We start from the raw sequence: 18,622 nt of genomic DNA, 5'->3' as shown, positions 1-18,622 counted from the left end.
CCTATTCTTTTAATTGACAATTAAACGTGCCAAAAGTATTAAACCATATTTGAAATGATATACAGTGATCAGCTAAGGCATAGGCTAAAATTTCCACCCATTGATTGCAAATGATGGCAAACTTATACTATCCTGAAGCATTCCAAAGTTACTTAACACGTTTTAATTATACACTTTTGAAGTAACAGGAAAGGACAAGACTTGAAATACATGAAAACCGGCTCCGTTTAAAAGCAGAAGTGGAAAATCTTGTTAATGGTACTTTGAAAATAGTGAAATGGAACCCCTTCTGGTTAAACATATATGACTTTGTAGTGTGTTTTATGAAGAAGCACTGTCACAATTGTCCACATTAAAATGAGAAGTTCCATCATAATACTATCTCTGGTATTCAGCTTGTTTGAACATGGGGATGTGGTTAGTTGTAATTCTATATTCTATATATAGATTCTATATTATTTATTCCTCCTTTTGACCCCTAAACTGTGCAGTACTGCTTCAATGATCTTCCCTCCAACATAAGGTCAGAAGTGGGGATGTTTGCTGATGATTGCACAGCATTCACGGCTCCTCAGATACTGAAGCAGTACATGCCCTAATGCATGAAGGCCTGGATAGCATTCAGGCTTGGGCTTGGAGAGACCTAACCTTTGACTTTCAACAGATGACCCAATCGCCCACCATCAACATCCTGGATTACCACTGACCAGAAACATAAATGGACCAGCCATATAAATACTGAGGTTACAAGAACAAGTCAGAGACTGGGAATTCTGCAGCAAGTAACTCACTTGACTCCCCAGAGCCTGTCCACCATCTATTAGGCACAAGTCAGGAGTGTGATGGAATACTCTCCATTTGTCTGGATGATACACAAGAAGCTCAACACAATTCAGGACAAAGCAAACTGCTTGCTCAGCGCCTCATCCTCCACCTTAAACATCACTCCCTCCAACACCAGTGTACAGTGACAGGAGTGTGTGCCATCTAGAAGAGGCACTGCAACAACTCACCAAGCCTCCTTCGACAACATCTTTAAAACCCATGACATCTACCACCTGGAAGGACCAGGATTGCAGGTGCATGGGAATGCCACCCCCTCAAAGCCACAAACCATCCTGACTTGGAACTATATAGCCATTCCTTCACCGTCAATGGGTCGAAAACCTGGAACTAACTTCCTAACAGCATCACTCAGGCTGCAGCTGTTCAAAAAGACAGCTTAAGGACAATTAGGGATGGGCAATAAATGCTGGTCTTGTCAGCAATGCTCATGCACCTTGAAACAATAAACAAAAAAGGATATTTATACATGTTCCAACAGCTCCTTTTATTCAAGTCAATGACCATGAATTTGCCATTTCACAGATATGAAGAGAAAGGATTCCTGATTAGATCCCAAGTCTGTGCTGAGACAGCAGGTCTCAGTGACAGTATTAGCATCAGTGCACAGAACTGACAAAGTAAAAATTGCTGCTCCTGATCACTGTCAGTGAATAAAGTGATGGCTTCAATGCACTAAGCATTAGTTGAAGGGGGAATGGATGAGCTGTGATGTAACTGTCTAGACACATACATGTAAAATGGCGATTTCGGCTAGTTTGTAGAGGACAATAATTGTTTAGGGACTGCACCTCAGCAAGAGTCAATGGTGTCAGGAAACCATTGGTAAAAGAAAATCTGCATTGCGCAATGGCCAATGAATTCACCCCAAAGTTGACCAAGTCTCAAGTCCCTTTATGCACTGTTACCTTGTGCATTTTCTGATGGAGCTCACTGGATTGAACAAATGCTTTATGCTCCAATGACAAATATTTCATATTAAGTTGGAATGTTTTCTTGTTTCCGACTGTATAAAATCACAATTTGGTGATCTCAGGGACCAGTGAGATAGCTGGAACGGGAAATGGAAAAACTCACATACACTTGCTAACTAAGGTATGTAAGGTTGAAATTAATCTTTTTTCTCTGGCCATTGCCTCTCCTTTGTCCCACCAGTGCAACTGATGGATCAGGGAAAGTGGTGTGGTATGGTTTTGATGGCATTTGTATATCACGCAATTTCAGGACGGGACAGTCTTGATGAAGGAGGTCTATTTTGGTCCATATTTTCAAATGTTCAGAGAACTATTCTTTAAAGATAATTGTGATAGTTTAAGCAACCATTTTGTGTTTTCCATAAGAAAATTTAATTGAATTTGACAAAAAGAATTCAGATCGATAATTAGACTTATGTTAAACCTGATCAATTTAGGAGCTGATCAATGTTCAGAACATGACACTAACTTGTTTGCATACTTGGTAACTTTGTGTGCATGTGCAAAATGGAATGGTAGTTTGAATTCTAAAACTATCAGATGTTTTATGGACGATGGCGACATTCATTCACCCAGAAAGACCTCACAGTTCCTTTGTTGCTTCATCTAATTATTCCTTAAATGATTCCACGTATCAATTCTATCCACTCTTTCTGTGAAAAACTTCCTAATAACAGTCTTAAGTTTACCTTTTACTAGTTTGAACTAGTTTCTACTTGTCGAACTCTTGCAATTTATAGTAGATTTTTGATATATCTTTTCTGTTTCCTTATGTCCATTGTGTACATCTGAGATCAACTCCTGATGAAGGTGAAAAATCAAAGTTTCTTCACTCTTTCCTCATATCCCTAACACTAGGGGTGGAATTTTATGGCCCATCGCGATGAGGGCAGGGTTGTAAAATGCAGTGAGCCGTTTAAAAGTGCACCGACTTCAGCATGACTGTAAAACCCCGTCGGCATAAAATTCCGCCCTAGGGATCAGCCTCATGGCTCTTCTTTATACTGTCTTTAATTCCCTGAACTGGACATAGTTCTCAAGCTGTGATCTAACCAGAGCACTTTGCAGTTTGACCTTGCCTCCCTTTGCCATCTATTCCGTTCTATCGTGAAAATTAGCAGGAAGGAGCAATAGGTAGTATATAAGAATTGAAAGAAAAATCTAATATGAGCAATTCTTTAACAAGTTTGGTAGGTATCTAGTTATAAACATTTTATTTATGTTTCCCTCCATTTAATGTATGTGCCAGGATTGTACTACAATGTGAATCAAATACTGCAACAATTACATGTAAATCTTTGGTGGGAAACTGTGAATAGTATGGCTATAACTTATCCAAGGAATTAGAAGAATGCAAAGGGTTTGTTAGCATCATTTGAACCCAAGATTCAATTAAAGCCTTGTACTCAGTTTTTATCATCTACAAGTTGTCTGCTAAAAATAAGAGAAACGTACTGTTCAGTTGATAAAACAAAAAAGGTATTGATAGCTAAAATATTGAAAATACATTTAAGACTTTTAGAAGCTCCTGCAATGACACCATTCTTGAATAATACCCCCATATGATTCATAGGCAGATATGAGAATATAAAAACAGAAATTGCTGGAAAGATTCAGCAAGTTTGGCAGCATCTGCGGAAAGAGAAACAGAGTTAACTTTGTCGGTCAATTTCCTTGCATTAGAACATGTCCAGGGAATTATCGACCAGTCAGCTTAACATCAATGGTCAACAAAATAATGGAATCCCGACAAAAGGAGAGGATAGAAGAACTTCTCTATATAAAAAACATAATAATGAAGGGAAACTCTGAATGGTAATTCAGGAGATGTAATTTATCTGGATTTTCAAAAGGACTTTGATAAGGTCTCCTGTAATAGACTAACCAACAAGGTCAGAGAATGTGGAGTCAGAGGCTAAGTGGCAGAATGGATTACTAGCCAGAGAGCAGAGATTGGGAGTAAAGGGTAGTTATTCAGAGTGGTAGAAGTTGAGAAGTGGTATTCCACAAGAATCAGTGCCTGAACCACTGCTGCTCCCAATCTGCATTAACAATTTGGACTTTGAAGTCAAAACCAATTTCTAAATTTGTGGATGACGCCAAACTGGGGCGGGGAGGCAGGGGTGAAGACAGTAAACACTGAGAAGACCGCAACAACTTATAGGGGGGCATTAATAACCTACCTGAATCAGCAAATACTTGGTAAATGAAGTTCAACACATAAATCTGAGGTAGTATGTTTCAGTAGGAAGAATAGGGAGGTCAATTATTTGGAAGGTGCAAGTCTAGGTGGGGTAAAGGAACAAAGGGATCTTGGAGTACCAATCACCAAAAGTTGCACCACAGGTTAGCAAGGCCCGAAAAAAAAATCAAAACCAACTAGGCTTTATTTCTAAAGGATTAGAATTGAAAAATCGGGAAATTATACTAAACCTGTATCGAACTTGGTGAGACCACATTTAGAGCATTGTGTGCAGTTCTGGTAGCTCTTTTAGAAAAAGGATATGGACGGACTAGAGAACTTGCAGAGAAGATCTACCCAGGAGCGCACATGTATAAATCAGGAAAAGATCGACAGGCTGGGTTTCTTTTCTCTCGAAAAAAGGCTGGGGGTACAGACAGGTCTTTATCAAAACTTTTCATGATTTTAGAATGGATACAGAGAATGTTTCCTGTTGTGGAGCAGAGCTTAACTGGAGGCCATCAATATAAGATAGTCACCAAGAAATCCAGCAGAGAATTCTGAAAAAAACTTCTTTACCAAAGAGTGGCAAGTATGTTGAAGTGAATAGTACAGATGCATTTAAAGGGAAGCTAGGCTTGAGCGGGGAGGGAATATAGGGCTATGATAATAGATTTAGATGAGGAAAGAAGGGAGGAGGCACAAACGGAGCATAAACACCAGCATGGACTTGAGGGCCGAATGGCCTATTTCTATGCGGTGTATCCTATGTAATCCAATGTAGATTGCCAGCATCCACAGTATTTTCCCTTTGCATAAGAGAGTACAGTTCCAAAGCAAAATTTATAAGAAAATTACAACCAAATAAATCTTTAACTTACCTTCCAAAAAATAGACTGGAATTTGCTCAGACTAAATGAAAGCCATTGACAAATGTATTCAGCACAGTACTGTAACAGCTTGCCACTCAACCACTAGACCTTGTCGTTCAATACAAATGGATGCAGTTCAATGTAACTCTATAGTAGAGTCAAAAGTCACAAATTGACGTGAATTATAGGTACAAGATTTTTCACAAACTTTTCATCTTGCTGTCAAATTCAAGCTTGAAACCCTTCCTGTGACAAAGCGCTCTGTCACTGGTTAAACAACCGTGGAGTTTATCCATTTTAAACAGGGACAGTGAAATTCAAGCAATTTATAACCACATCCTTTAGGCATGATTAAAAATTGTCTTATAGGCAGTTCCAGCACAGTGTAATAGCCAGGAATCCTTTGTATGCCCATTAATTGGACAGCTATTATCCTTCATATGGGTATCTAATAATAATTTACACAAGTGACTAGATCTGTTGGCAGCTGGTAGCTGTTATTCTGAATAGGTTTCAATTTTATGGGAGCTTTTATTCTACTCTTGTGCAATTTGCAACAACTGTGCATGATCCGTATCTGTTTGGGCCAAGATCCCATTTTGATAAAATTTATGCCATTATCACTAAGTTTATCAGTAAATAATTTGAAGTTAATTGCTGGAAAGTTCTACATATAAAACACACACAAAAAAAACAGCTGTTGGCTAAGAGTCAAATCTTTTATTGCACGATTGTATTTAGAATTAAGGAAAGAAGTTTAACATACAATTTTACAGAAATCAGAAACATCATGCAATTGAAATGAATTCCTGAATTTTCCATGTTAAAGGTGTTTTATAATGCAAATTGTTGTCAATAAGAATTACTGAAGATGTTTCAGTTGGAAAGACCCTGCAGTGGCCAAATTATCACAATTTACTATGCAGGATGAGTCCCATTTATTTGAATGGAAAACAGCAGAAATCTTATTCTAAAATGTAGCTAATTATACTTAGCTTTTGCTATTCTCCATGGGGCTCTCAAGAAAATACAAAACAGAGATTAAAAACAACAACTTGTATGTATATAGCATCCTTAATGTTATAAAAAGGTCTCAGGCACTTCAAAGGAGTAAACAAAATTTAACGCCAAGCCACAAAGAAATATTTGGACAAAGGAGCCCTAGCAAAAGTGGAGTCAATGGGAATCTGGAGGAAAACTATCCACTGATTGGAGTCATACCTAGCACAAAGGAAGATGATTGTGGTTGTTGGAGGTCAATCATCTCAGTCCCGGGACATCACTGCAGGAGTTCCTCAGGGTAGTGTTCTGGGCCCAACCATCTTCGGCTGCTTCATCAATGACCTTCCCTCCATCATAAGGTCAGAAGTGGGAATGTGCGCTGATGATTGCAGAATGTTCAGCACCATTCACGACTCCTCAGGTACTGAAACAGTCCGTGACAATGTGCAGCAAGACCTGCACAACATTCAGGCTTGAGCTGATAAGTGGCAAGTAACATTCGCGTCACAAATGCCAGGCAATGACCATCTCCAACAAGAGAGAATGTAACCATCTCCCCTCGACGTTCAATAGCATTACCATTGCTGAATCCCCCACAATCAAAATCCTGGGGGCTACTATTGACCAGAAACTGAACTGGACCAGCCATAGAATACTGAGGAAACAAGAGCAGGTCAGAGGCGAGGAATTCTGTGGCAAGTAACTCACCTCCTGACTCTCCAAAGCCCGTCCACCATCTAAAAGGCACAAGTCAAGAGTGTGATGGAATACCCTCCACTTGCCTGGATGTGTGCAGCTCCAACAACAGCTGAAGGTACAGCCATCATTGGTGGAAGCAGTTAAAATCAGAGATACTCAACAGTCCAGAATTAGCAGAGCACAGGTATCTCAGAGGGATGTGGGAATGAGGAAATTAGAGGTAGGGAGGTGCGAAGGAACCAAAGTAGGACCGAGAGCACACAGCTGATAAAGTGAACGGTGCTGAGTGCAAGTAAGGCCACAGGCTGCAGTTTTGGATGACCTCAAGTTTACAGAGGGTAGAACGTGGATGGCCAATGAGGAGTGTGGTGTGATGGTTAAATATAGAGTTAACAAAGAGATGAATGAGGTTTTCAGTAGAAGAGCTGAGGTATGGCTGAAGTTGGTCACTGTTATTGAGGGGGAAATAGGCAGTCTTAGTCATGACGTGGATGTGTAATTGGAAACTCATCTCTGCATCAAACATGACACCGATATTTTGAAGTCTAGTTCAGACCCAGACACCTGCCAGGGAGGGGGAATGGAGTTTGCGGTTGGGAAACAAAGTTGGAGGCTGGGACCGAAGGCACTGGCTTCTCTTCCCAATATTTAGGAATCCAAATTTTTGCTCATCTGGTACTGGATGTCAGACAAGCAGTCTAACAACTTAAGGTTATAGAGGGGTCAAGAAAGGTAATGGTGAAGCATGTGAGAAAAAGGACTTTTCATTAAGTACCCAGAAAATTACCTGCATCTAACTGTAAAGAGTGGAAAATTGCCCAGGTATGACCTGTACACAAAGAGCAGGACAAATCCAACCTGCCCAATTATCACCCCATCAGTCTACACTCAATCATCAGTAAAGTGATGGAAGGGGTCATCAACAGTGTTGTCAAAGTGCACTTGCTTAGCAATAACCTGCTCACTGACACTCAAGTCTGGGCTCCACCAGGATCACTCAGCTCTTGACCTTATTACAGCCTTGGTTCAAACACGGACAAAAGAGCTGAATTCCCAAGGTGAGGTGAGAGTGGCAGCCCTTGACCTCAAGGCAGCATTTGACTGAGTATGGCATCAAGAAGCCCTAGCAATGCTGGAGTCAATGGCAAAACTCTCTGCTGGTTGGAGTCATACCTAGCACAAAGGAAGATGGTTGTGGTTGTTGGAGGTCAATCATCTCAGTTCCAGGATATCATAGCAGGAGTTCCTCAGGGTAGTGTCCTAAGTCCAACCATCTTCAGCTGCTTCATCAATGACCTTTCTTCCATCATTAGGTCAGAACTGGGGGCGTTCGCTGATGATTGCGCAATGTTCAGCACCATTCCTGACTCCTCAGATACTGAAGCAGTCCATGTGCAAATGCAGCAAGAGCTGGACAATATCCAGGCTTGAGCTGACAAGTGGTACGTATCATTCATGCCACACAAGTGCCAGGCAATGGCCATCTCCAACATGGGTTGCCATTGACCAGAAACTGAACTGGACTAGCCATATAAATACTGTGGCTACAAGAACTCACCCCCTGACTCTCCAAAGCCTGTCCATCATCTACAAGACACAAGTCAGGAGTGTGATGGAATACTCTCCACTTGCCTGGATGAATGCAGCTCCAACAACACTCAAGAAGCTTGACATCATCCAGGACAAAGGAGCCCGCTTGATTGGCACCCATTCTACAAACATTCACTCCCTCCACCACCAATGAACAGTGGCAGCAGTGTGTACCATCTACAAGATGCACTGCCGAAGCTTACCAAGGCTCCTTTGGCAGCACCTTCCAAACCCACGACCACAATCATCTAGAAGGGCAAGGGCAGCAAATACATGGGAACACCGCCACCTGCAAGTTTCCCTCCCAGCTACTCCCAATCCTGACTTGGAAATATAATCGCCATTCCTCACTGTCGCTGGGTCAAAGTCCTAGCATTCCCTCCCTAACAGCACCATGGGTGTACCTACACCACATGGATTGCAATGGTTCAAGAAGGCAGCTCACCACTACCTTCTCAAGGACAATTAGAGATGGGCAATAAATGCTGGCCTAGCCAGCAACACCCATATCCCGTAAATAAATTTTAAAAAAGACTCAGGTCCTTTCCCAGCCAGCTCCCACAGCAAAACATCAGCCCTGCAACCCCCTGTCGATTAAGATCAAGAGCGAGATCCTGGAAAATGTGGACCATTTTCTATATCTTGGTAGCCTCTTCTAGTCGAAGGCAGACATAGATGATGAAATTCATCATCGCCTGCAATGTGCCAGCTCAGCCTCTGGCCAAATGAGGGAAGATGGTTTGAGCACCAGGATCTTAAACCTGAGACTAAAGTCATGGTTTACCAGGCAGCAGTGATCCCCACACTCCTATATGCTTTGGACACTTGGATGGCCTACAACAAGCACCTCAAAGCTCTTGAGAAGTACCACCAGCAGTGCCTTTGCAAGATCCTCCACATCTGGTGGCAGTACATAAGAACATAAGAACTAGGAGCAGGAGTAGGCAATTCAGCCCCTCGAGCCTGCCCCACCATTGAATACGATCATGGCTGATCTCATTTCGGCCTCAACCCCAATTTCCCGCCCTCTCCCCATAACCTTTCAATCCGTTACTAATTAAAAATCTGTCCATCTCCTCCTTAAATTTATTCAGCGTCCCGGCATCCACTGCACTCTGAGGTAGTGAATTCCAGATTCACGACCCTTTGAGAAAAGTAATTCCTCATCTCTGATTTAAATCTACCAACCCTTAGCCTAAAACTATGGCCTCTCGTTCTGGAATGCTCCACAAGGGGAAACATCCACTCCACATCTACTTTGTCTATCCCCTTCAGCATCTTATATACCTCAATTAGATCTCTTCTCATCCTTCTAAACTCTAGCGAGTATAGGCCTAAACTGCTCAATCTCTCCTCATAAGGCAAGCCCCTCATTTCTGGAATCAATCTAGTGAACCTTCTCTAAACCACGTCCAGTGCAACTACATCCTTCCTCAAGTAAGGGGACCAAAACTGTGCACAGTACTCGAGTTGCAGTCTCACCAATGCCTTTTGCAGTTGCAACAACGCTTTCCTATTTTTATACTCTTATTCCTTTAGCAATAAATACCAAAATTCCATCTGCCTTCCTTATTACCTGCTGTACCAGCATACTAGCTTTCAGCGATTCATGCACAAGGACACCCAGATCCCTCTGCACTGAAACATTCTGAAGTTTATCTCCATTTAAATAAGTCGCCTTCTTATTCTTCCGTCCAAAATGGATAACCTCACACTTATCCACGTTAAACTCCATCTGCCAATTTTTAGCCTATTTACCTAACCTGTCCATGCCCATTTGTGAATTTGTTATTTCTTCATTGCAACTTACTTTCCCACCTATTTTGGTGTCATCTGCAGATTTAGCTATAGTGCCTTCTATCCCTGAATCCAAGTCATTAATATAGATTGTAAATAGTTGGGGCCCAAGGACCGAACCCTGTGGCACCCCACTAGTTACAGCTTGCCATCCAGAAAAAGACCCATTTATCCCGACTCTCTGCTTTCTGTTGGTCAGCCAATCCTCTATCCACGCTAATACATTACCCCTAACTCCGTGTGATCTTATCTTGTGTATTAATCTTTTGTGTGGCACCTTATCAAAGGCTTTCTGGAAGTCCAGATATACTACATCTACAGGATCTCCATTATCCACTTTGCATGTCACATCTTCAAAGAACTCTAGCAAATTAGTCAAACACGATTTACTCTTCAAAAAACTATGCTGATTCTGGTGGATTGCATTTTGACTTTCCAAATGCCCCATTACTACTTCCTTAATAATAGATTCCAACAATTTCCCAACGACAGATGTTAAACTAACTGGTCTATAGTTTCCTACTTTCTGCCTCCCCTCCTTTTTTGAATAAGGGCGTTATATTAGCATTTTTCCAATCCACTGGAACCTTTCCAGAATCCAGGGAATTTTGGAATATTATAGCCAATGCATCCACTATCTCCACTGCCACTTCATTTAAGACACTGGGATGTAGGCCATCAGGACTTGTCACCCTTTAATCCCAATAGTTTGCTCAGTACTTTTTCTCTAATGACGGTGATTGTTCTAAGTTCTTCCTTCTCTATACCCTCTGCACTACCTGTTACTATTGGGGTGGTACTAGAGTCCTCCACCATGAAAACTGAGGCAAAATATTGATTAAGCGTCTCTGCCATTTCTGCGTTCCCCACTATTAACTCTCCAGTCTCATCCTCCAAGGGATCAACATTCACTTTAGCCACTCTCTTTCCTTTTATATACTTGTAGAAGCTTTTGCTATCAGTTTTTACATTTTGCGCTAGTTTTCTTTCATAATTTACCTTTTCTCTTTTTATTTTTTTAGTAGCCCTTTGTTGATCTTTAAAAGTTTCCCAATCTTCCAGCCTGCCACTGACCTTTGCAATTTGGTAGCCTTAGTTTTTACCTTTATGTTATCTTTAACTTCCTTGCTTAGCCATGGATACTTTTTCCCCCTCTTACCATCTTTCTTCTTCTTTGGAATATATTTTACTTGGGCGGAATTGAATATCTTCTTGAATATCTGCCACTGTTCATCAACAGTCCTGCCTTGTAGTCTTCATGCCCAGTCCACTGGGGCCAAATCTGCCCTCATGCCTATGTAGGCATCTTTGTTTAACTCCAGAACACTAGTGTGGGACTCAACTTTCTCACTCTCAAACTGAACTTGAAATTCTAGCATGCTATGATCACTCTTTTCTTGAGGATCCTTTACTGAGATCATGAATTAATCCCATCTCATTACACAAAACCAAATCCAGAATAGCCTGTTCCCTGGTTGGTTCCACAACATATTGCTCCAAAAAACAATCTCTAATACACTCTATGAACTCTCCCTTGAGGCTACCCTTGCCAATTTGATTAGTCCAGTCTATATGCATATTAAAATCACCCATGATTATTGTCGTGCCTTTCTTACACGCTCCCAGCATTTCCTGGTTTATACAGTAAAGGCAGTCCAACAGCACCATCCTTTCCCAAGCCAACTTGCCCAACATCGAGGCGCTAATCATTCCAAACCAGGTCCACTGGGCAGAATATGTCATCCTGGCACAAAACTCCCAAAGCAACTGCTCTACTCAGAACACAGTCACGGCAGGAGACTCCCAGAAGGACAGTGGAAACGCTTTATGGATGTCCTCAAAGCATCCCTGAAGATGTCAAATGTACCTGCAGACTCAGGGGGGGGGGACCCTGGCTTGTGACAAACCAAAATGGAGAGGGCTAATTTGGGAAGACACTGAACACATCAAGACACTTCATGAGGAAAGTTCAGAGGCAGAGTCGCGATGTCAGAGGGGGCATACAAACTTCTAAATAACCAATCCCCAACCTTTAAAAGTATCCTCTGCTCCACGTGCAGCAGAGTCTGCAGGGCATGCATTGGATTTATCAGCCATTTCAGAACCCATCGAATCGGAGTGGAGGCAAGTCATCTTCGATTCCAAGGGACTGCCTAAGAAGAAGGTGACATAGAGCTGGGTGTCATCGGGGTACATATGGAAACTGATATCATATTTTTGGGTAATCTTGCAGAGAGGAAGAATGCAGAAGAAAAATAAGAAGGGGCCAAACATAGATCCCTGGTGGACACCACAAGTAGTGGTGCAGGAGTGGGAAGAGAAGTTATTGCAGGTGATTCTCTGGCTATGATTAGATAGATAGGAATGGAATCAGGCGGGTGCAGTCCCACCCAGCTAAATGATGGTGGAGAGGCACTAAAAGAGGATGGTGTTGTCAACCATGTCAAAAGCTGCAGAAAAGTCGAGACGGATGAGTAGGTATAGTTTACCTTTGTCGCAGTCACAAAGAATGTCATTTGTGACTTTGATAAGAGCTGTTTCATTACTGTGACAGAGGAGCAAACTTGTTTGGAGCGATTCAAACAAAGAATTCTATGAACGACGGGCACAAATTTGGGAAGCAACAAAATAAAACAAACATAAATATGAAATGAATTTGCTCCATATTTTTATTCAAGTAAAACCAAACTCCAATTTGCTGCTAAAGTGAGTTCCTAAGTGCAAAAAGAACATAATTACATTAACAACACTATTCTAGTATTACTAAGCCAGTATCATTTTTATTAAGGTCACTGAAAAACAGATGCTGCAGCTACAAAAGATTGAAACCCATTGCTTTCACAGTAGGCAATTAGTGAGGCAAATCAATCATTCTTCAACCCAAACTACAACCAAAGTTACATCATTTCAAGTAAATGCACAATTATACAGTTGAATATTGAAAAACATATAATTTGTCAAGAACCTATCTGCAGTTAAAAGTTCCTAACAATAATGTCAAGAGGTAAATGTATTTCATAAAAGTTTAACTGGCTGGATCAACTACCAATATGCATTTATTCATTTCCAAAACAACCATACTATATAATGTACAGGCGCAAACATGTTGAGCACAGATATATATTTTCAATACTTGCATTAATTCATTCTGACTGGTTGTCGGTTTTCCTTCCAGGTTAGTAGCATACGTCCTTGAAGTATTTCGTCAAGCTACAAATGGCTTCCATTTAACCAAAAGAGGAAGGGGGGGGGGAGAAATGGCACATTATTCCCCTGGTATGCAGGAACACACAAAAACTAAGAGACTGGGAGCTTCAACCTGCTGGACCAATTTAAATAAGCTATCCCCAAATAAGGACACAGTCAGAAATACTTTAGTAAAAAAAAAGACCAAATTTGAAGCCCTAAAAAAAATTATGATTGGAGTGTGTCCTACATAAATATTAAAAAGTTTTATAATGAGAAATTAGGAACCTTGGAACTGGGTGATATTATAAACACAAACTCGTTTTTTGCTGCAGGTCAGACCGAACCGTTTATTTACCCCATTGATCGTTTCGTCGAAGATCTTTCCCCCCAACCACCAAATTATTTATTTTTGAAACATTTTGGAGGGGTTTTTTTTTTTCCCCGGCTTTATTTGCAGCAAAGAACGAGATGTCTCTGCGCGGTCCTGGGCTGGAGGCTGCGTTTAAACTGTTCTTATCTTTTGAGCCCGGGAAACCAGGGCTGCGGAGGAGGGAGGGAGGGAGGAGGTGGGGATGCGGGGGGGCCGCTCGCACTCACCATGGTACAAATCGAGGCGATTTTTCTGACAGTCATCAGTATTTCCATCCGTCCGCCGCCATGTTGCCCAAACCGTACAACCCGACAACCGAACCCGCGTGGGGGGGGGGGGGGGGGGGCGCTCCTCAGCCGCGTCACACCCACAGCCGTTCCCTCCCCCCATCCCCCACCCGCCTCGCGACCCCGGCAACCGCCTCAACCGCAGCCCGTCCGCCGCACACTCCAGCCCCCCCACTCCCCCTCTGACAGCCGTTCCGCAGTAGATGCGTTCCTCCCGCTCCTACCCTACGCTGGACAAACGATCCATCACCGGAGCTACACACACACCCACACACACAGGGAGAGGGTGGGGATTTCTGTCCGCCCCTCCTGAGAGAAGTGCAGCAGTGCAAAACCCGGCCTGTGCTTTCCGATCATTCCGGTTCCTGTCCCTACTACATCTGTACCCAATTCAGGGCTTCCCTCACAGCGAGGATTTCTTTTTGTTTTCAATTAGTTCTTGCGGTGGGGGGAGGAGGGGGGGGGGCTGGTGTAAACGCCGTTGCCCATCCCGAATTCCGCCTCCAGCCCAGGCGGGCAAGCCGGCGGGATCATAAATTGAGATCAGAGTGCCATTCGTCGCAAACAGCATTTGAGCGAAGGAAACTCTTTATGTTCTAAGACTGATTCCATCGCGTTTTTAAATCAAACTAAATCAGACCTAAAACAGTGAGATTCGACAATTTTTGGAATGGAAGTCTGCAATTTAAAACACAATTGAACACATTTATTTACATGCAATGTTTCTTTTATTAAAATACCTGCAAATTTTAATAGTAATGTTTGCAATAATAGGGTGACCCATTTGACCACTTAATATATTTGCAAGGAATTCATAGCAAGAATTGCATAAGCCACAATCTTAACAGATTTCTGGTTGTTTTGCTCCATAACGTTCCTGTGAAACGCCTTGGGCCGTTATGTTCATCTGCACAGCTGATGTGTGTAAATGTTACATAGTTTAGTTATTAGTTAATACTCATCAGATACAAGTTTCTCCGACTAATTTATTGATAATGCATCATCTGCTATGACATATCAATACTGTTATAACGATATATTACGTTAAAAGCAGTATCATAAATAAATATAAGTTGTTCTTGTGCTGCAACTACTCCAAAATATCACCTTTTTTTTTACTGTCAATCTCAATTAGTAAACTGTAGAAATAACTACTTGTGTCATAAATTAGACAGCTGGGCTAAACTATGTGTAATCTATGTTCTAAAGTATTCCCCTAACACAAAAGCTGCATTATGTAAACCTTATGGAGATTGAAGGATTGCCAGGCGAATCTGGGTTTCTGTTGAAGCATCATCAATTTCAACCCTGGCACAATGTTTCTGTTTCAATGCTAATAAAAGACATATTCTGCAATAATAGCACAGGCTATCTTTGGGTTGCTGAAACCCTTAGCAGTTTTAGGACTAGGGCTTCACAGAGGTTTGTTCATATTTGATGGGAATTCCCCATGAAGAGAAGTTTGGAAACTATTATCCTTGCAGCTAAAATTATTTAATCAAGTGCTACTCCTAAGAAGGAATAAGACAGATACGGTTCTATTCACTTAACAGAACTATTCTGTAGGTATTCATCTGTACAGCTGATGTGTGTAAATGTTACATAGTCTAGTCATTAGTTAATACTCATCAGACACAAGTTTCTCTGATTAATTTATTGATAATGCATCATCTGCTATGTCAGCATAACATCAATACTGTCACTTTCTCAAGGTAAATACCAGATTTTTAGAAGATGTATAAAAAGGTTTTTAAAATGTATTAAAAGATAAAAGAACACTTTTTGCCAATTTTACTCTATATGTTGCACTCTTTGTCTCCTGAAAATACTGACTTTTGTTGTGAAGACAGCTCCATGGACAACAAACATTCTCCAGAACCTGTGATGAATTGATAGGATTATCCATGTGGATGCAATCACTACTGGAAGCTTGGCAGGGCAAGATTACCGCCTGCCAACTGACACTAATATCATAGTTAATTGGATCACCATCATTTGCATTTTTCAGACATTAAAATATCTCATATATCTCTTACTGGGGCATTATCCATTTGGGGTGATAATTAGTATGGTACTGAAGTTGCATGGGCCTGTACTAGTTTAAAGAAGCCACAGGACAGAACTTTGTTTTGGAGACAGAGCAAAATTGCTTAATCTGGTAATGTTGAGAAAGCCAGCAGCAGGATATAGCACCCCCAGATTTTCAGATTAGAGGACCACAAAAAGAGTGTTTTAGGACCAATGGCTGGAAATGGCCAGGACAGTCAGTGTCAACTCAACCACCACGCATATTACCACTTGATGTGGGAAGAAGTGTAATGGCCTCAGAAAATCAGCAAGTTAAAAGAAGCCAACCATGCTAGAATTTAAGAATGTACTATACGAAGCATATTTGCCACAAACAATGATGTTCCCTTAAAAGATATTGAAGTGCTTTGCAGTTTATCATCAATCTCCCAAAAGCAGCACAGTGCCTTTTAAACCCACAGCTTTAACCTGGAAATTTTCCTTCACTCTAATCCTTACATGTAATTACCCTACAACATGTTTCATATGGAATGACCCCCCTCCCCCCCACTTTATGGCTGCATACAAAATACCTGGGCTTTAGTGTAAGTTTTGGCATTGAGAAGTCATTGTCCCTTTTAACATTATGTCCACAACCGCTAACGGAGAAATATCTTTGCCATAGGAGAAGGAAGCTTTACAGTTCCTGGGGAGACATTCCATGGGATGGAAATGGGGATTTCTTTTTTCTTTCATGGGATGTGAGCATCGCTGACAAGGCCAGCATTTGCTGCCGATACCTAATTATCCTTGAACGGAGTATACTGCTGGCCATTTCAGAGGGCAATGTGTGCCTCCAACTGTGGGCTACATATGACTCCAGACCTACAGCTGGAGTCATATGTAGGCCAGACTAGGTAAGAATGGCAAATTTTCTTCTCTAAAGGGCATGAGTGAAACAGCTGCCATGGTGGGATTTGAACATGTGTCCCCTGGGTATTAGCCTGGGCCTCTGGATTACTAGTCCAGTGACATTACCACTATGCCACCATCAGCAAATATTCACACAACTGGTATCAGCTTACCATCCAGATGGACGGAACCATGGAACACATGCAGCATAAAGAACCAACATCTCAGGACTGATTCAACAGCAGAGGTCCCTGACTTTGATCTCCATGGAAAACAGTGTTGGTCGCTCAACTGAATCTGCACAGAACATGGACAATGTGGCCCAGCTGCTCCATGACTGGAAGATGAGGGTCAACCCGAAGTGCGATTGTGGCCATGAGCCCCAGAGCATGGAATACATCACATCAACTTGTCTACTAAGGTCTGTAGTGGGAGGCACTTCATTTCCCCATTTGATATCTCAGGAGGCCATCTTAGGATAGCCAAATTGGAAATTCTACACATATTAAAGTAATAATACCAACCCAGATACCCCAGGGAGTGAGAAGTTAGATAGTGAGGCAGAATTGCATACATTAGGTAACACACAGTCCATAACTGGGAAGTGACGTTGGGTAGATAGTGATTTACTTGGCTTTTTGTTAAATATAGCATTTGCGAAATTGTAATTTTCTTTTAAAGTAATGTCTAAGCAGGATCTCATTTTTATGGGTTCTTAGTCATTATCTTATAGAATAGACTGGAATGCACTGATTCAGCCCACACATTCAAAAGGGAATTGATCTGATACTTGAATCAATGTGAAATTGGAGGATGTAAGTAAGGAAAAAGTTGAAAATAGTCAGCTCATATCCTGAATGACAGAGGCAACTGGATGGATTGAATGATCTTTCTAATCACTTTCCTGGAATCACAGAATCATACAGCACAGTAGGATGCCATCTGGCCCATTGTAAGCTGTTCAAATAAATCCACTCCCTGCTGAGTTTTTCCCAAGTATTTTTGTTTTTGTTTTGGATTTCCAGCATCCGCAGTTTTTTGCTTTTATCCACTCCCTTGCTGTTTCCCCATACTACTGCAAATTTCTTCTTTCCAAGTACATATATGCAATATGCATGCAAGTTACGACTGAATCTGCTTCCTCCACCCATTCAGGTAGTGCAGTCCAGCCCATAACAACTCACTGCATTAACAGAAATCTCTTCTTCTCCCCTTTTTTTTTGCCGGTTACCTTAAATTTGTGTTCCCTGGTTCCAGACCCTTTTCTTAACAGAAACAGTTTCCCATTATTTACTCCATTAAAGCTCTTTATTATTAGCCTTACTGGGACCACTGATTTAAGTCAATGAGTAAACCAAATTGCATTCTTATTACTTGGGTTTCTACGATGTTTACATGTATTTGCGGATTGCATTCAGTGATGGTCCCTGAAAGTTATGACATGGCCCATTTATGAGGAAGGATTTCCACCCCAAATTTTAACTTGATTTCCCTCTCCTTCCCTCCCCTTTCAGCTTTGCATTTCCAGTCTGGATTTCACCTCACTGACCATAACCCACTGATCACCATTAGACTCATCTCTCAGTCTTCAGTATAAATCCTTTGTCACAGGAAAATCACATCAGTGGACACAGACTGGGATTGCATTCGTCGACTGTTTCCAAAAGGTCAGAATTTGTTGAACGCATGAGAACATTTGGTTCAACATGTCTTTGAGAGAGCTATCCAATTAGTCCCACTCCCCTACTCTTTCCCCATGGCCCTGCATTTATTTCCCTTTAAGTATTTATCCAATTCCCCTTTCAAAATATTTTTGGCAATTTGCTTCCACCACCCCTTCAGGCAATGCATTCCAGATCACAACAGCTCGTGTCGGAGGAATCCAATTAGGTCCGTGA

General features: G+C 41.5%; 1 protein-coding gene across 2 annotated transcripts in view; it reads right to left on the bottom strand.

The window, feature by feature from the left end:
* Positions 1 to 13,980, bottom strand: part of LOC144683913 (ubiquitin carboxyl-terminal hydrolase 12-like) — a 53,856-nt gene extending 39,876 nt beyond the window's left edge. Inside the window, exons 1-2 of one of the 2 annotated variants that reach the window (XM_078547482.1) lie at positions 13,746 to 13,848; positions 13,097 to 13,179 (exon numbers count right to left, since the gene is read on the bottom strand). Coding sequence is in view for 1 of the 2 variants with exons in the window: in XM_078547481.1 (XP_078403607.1) it covers positions 13,746 to 13,793 (48 nt within the window). In the remaining variant the exon portion in view is untranslated. Of the gene's footprint in view, positions 1 to 13,096; positions 13,180 to 13,745 lie in introns of both variants that reach the window. The other variant, XM_078547481.1, reaches the window with a different exon arrangement.
* Positions 13,981 to 18,622: the final 4,642 nt, after the last annotated feature.

This window comes from Cetorhinus maximus, chromosome 8 (genome assembly GCF_964194155.1).
Source record: "Cetorhinus maximus chromosome 8, sCetMax3.hap1.1, whole genome shotgun sequence".
Lineage (NCBI taxonomy): Eukaryota > Metazoa > Chordata > Chondrichthyes > Lamniformes > Cetorhinidae > Cetorhinus > Cetorhinus maximus.
Note: the sequence above shows the minus strand (reverse complement) of the source record. Positions and strands in the feature narration are given on the sequence as shown.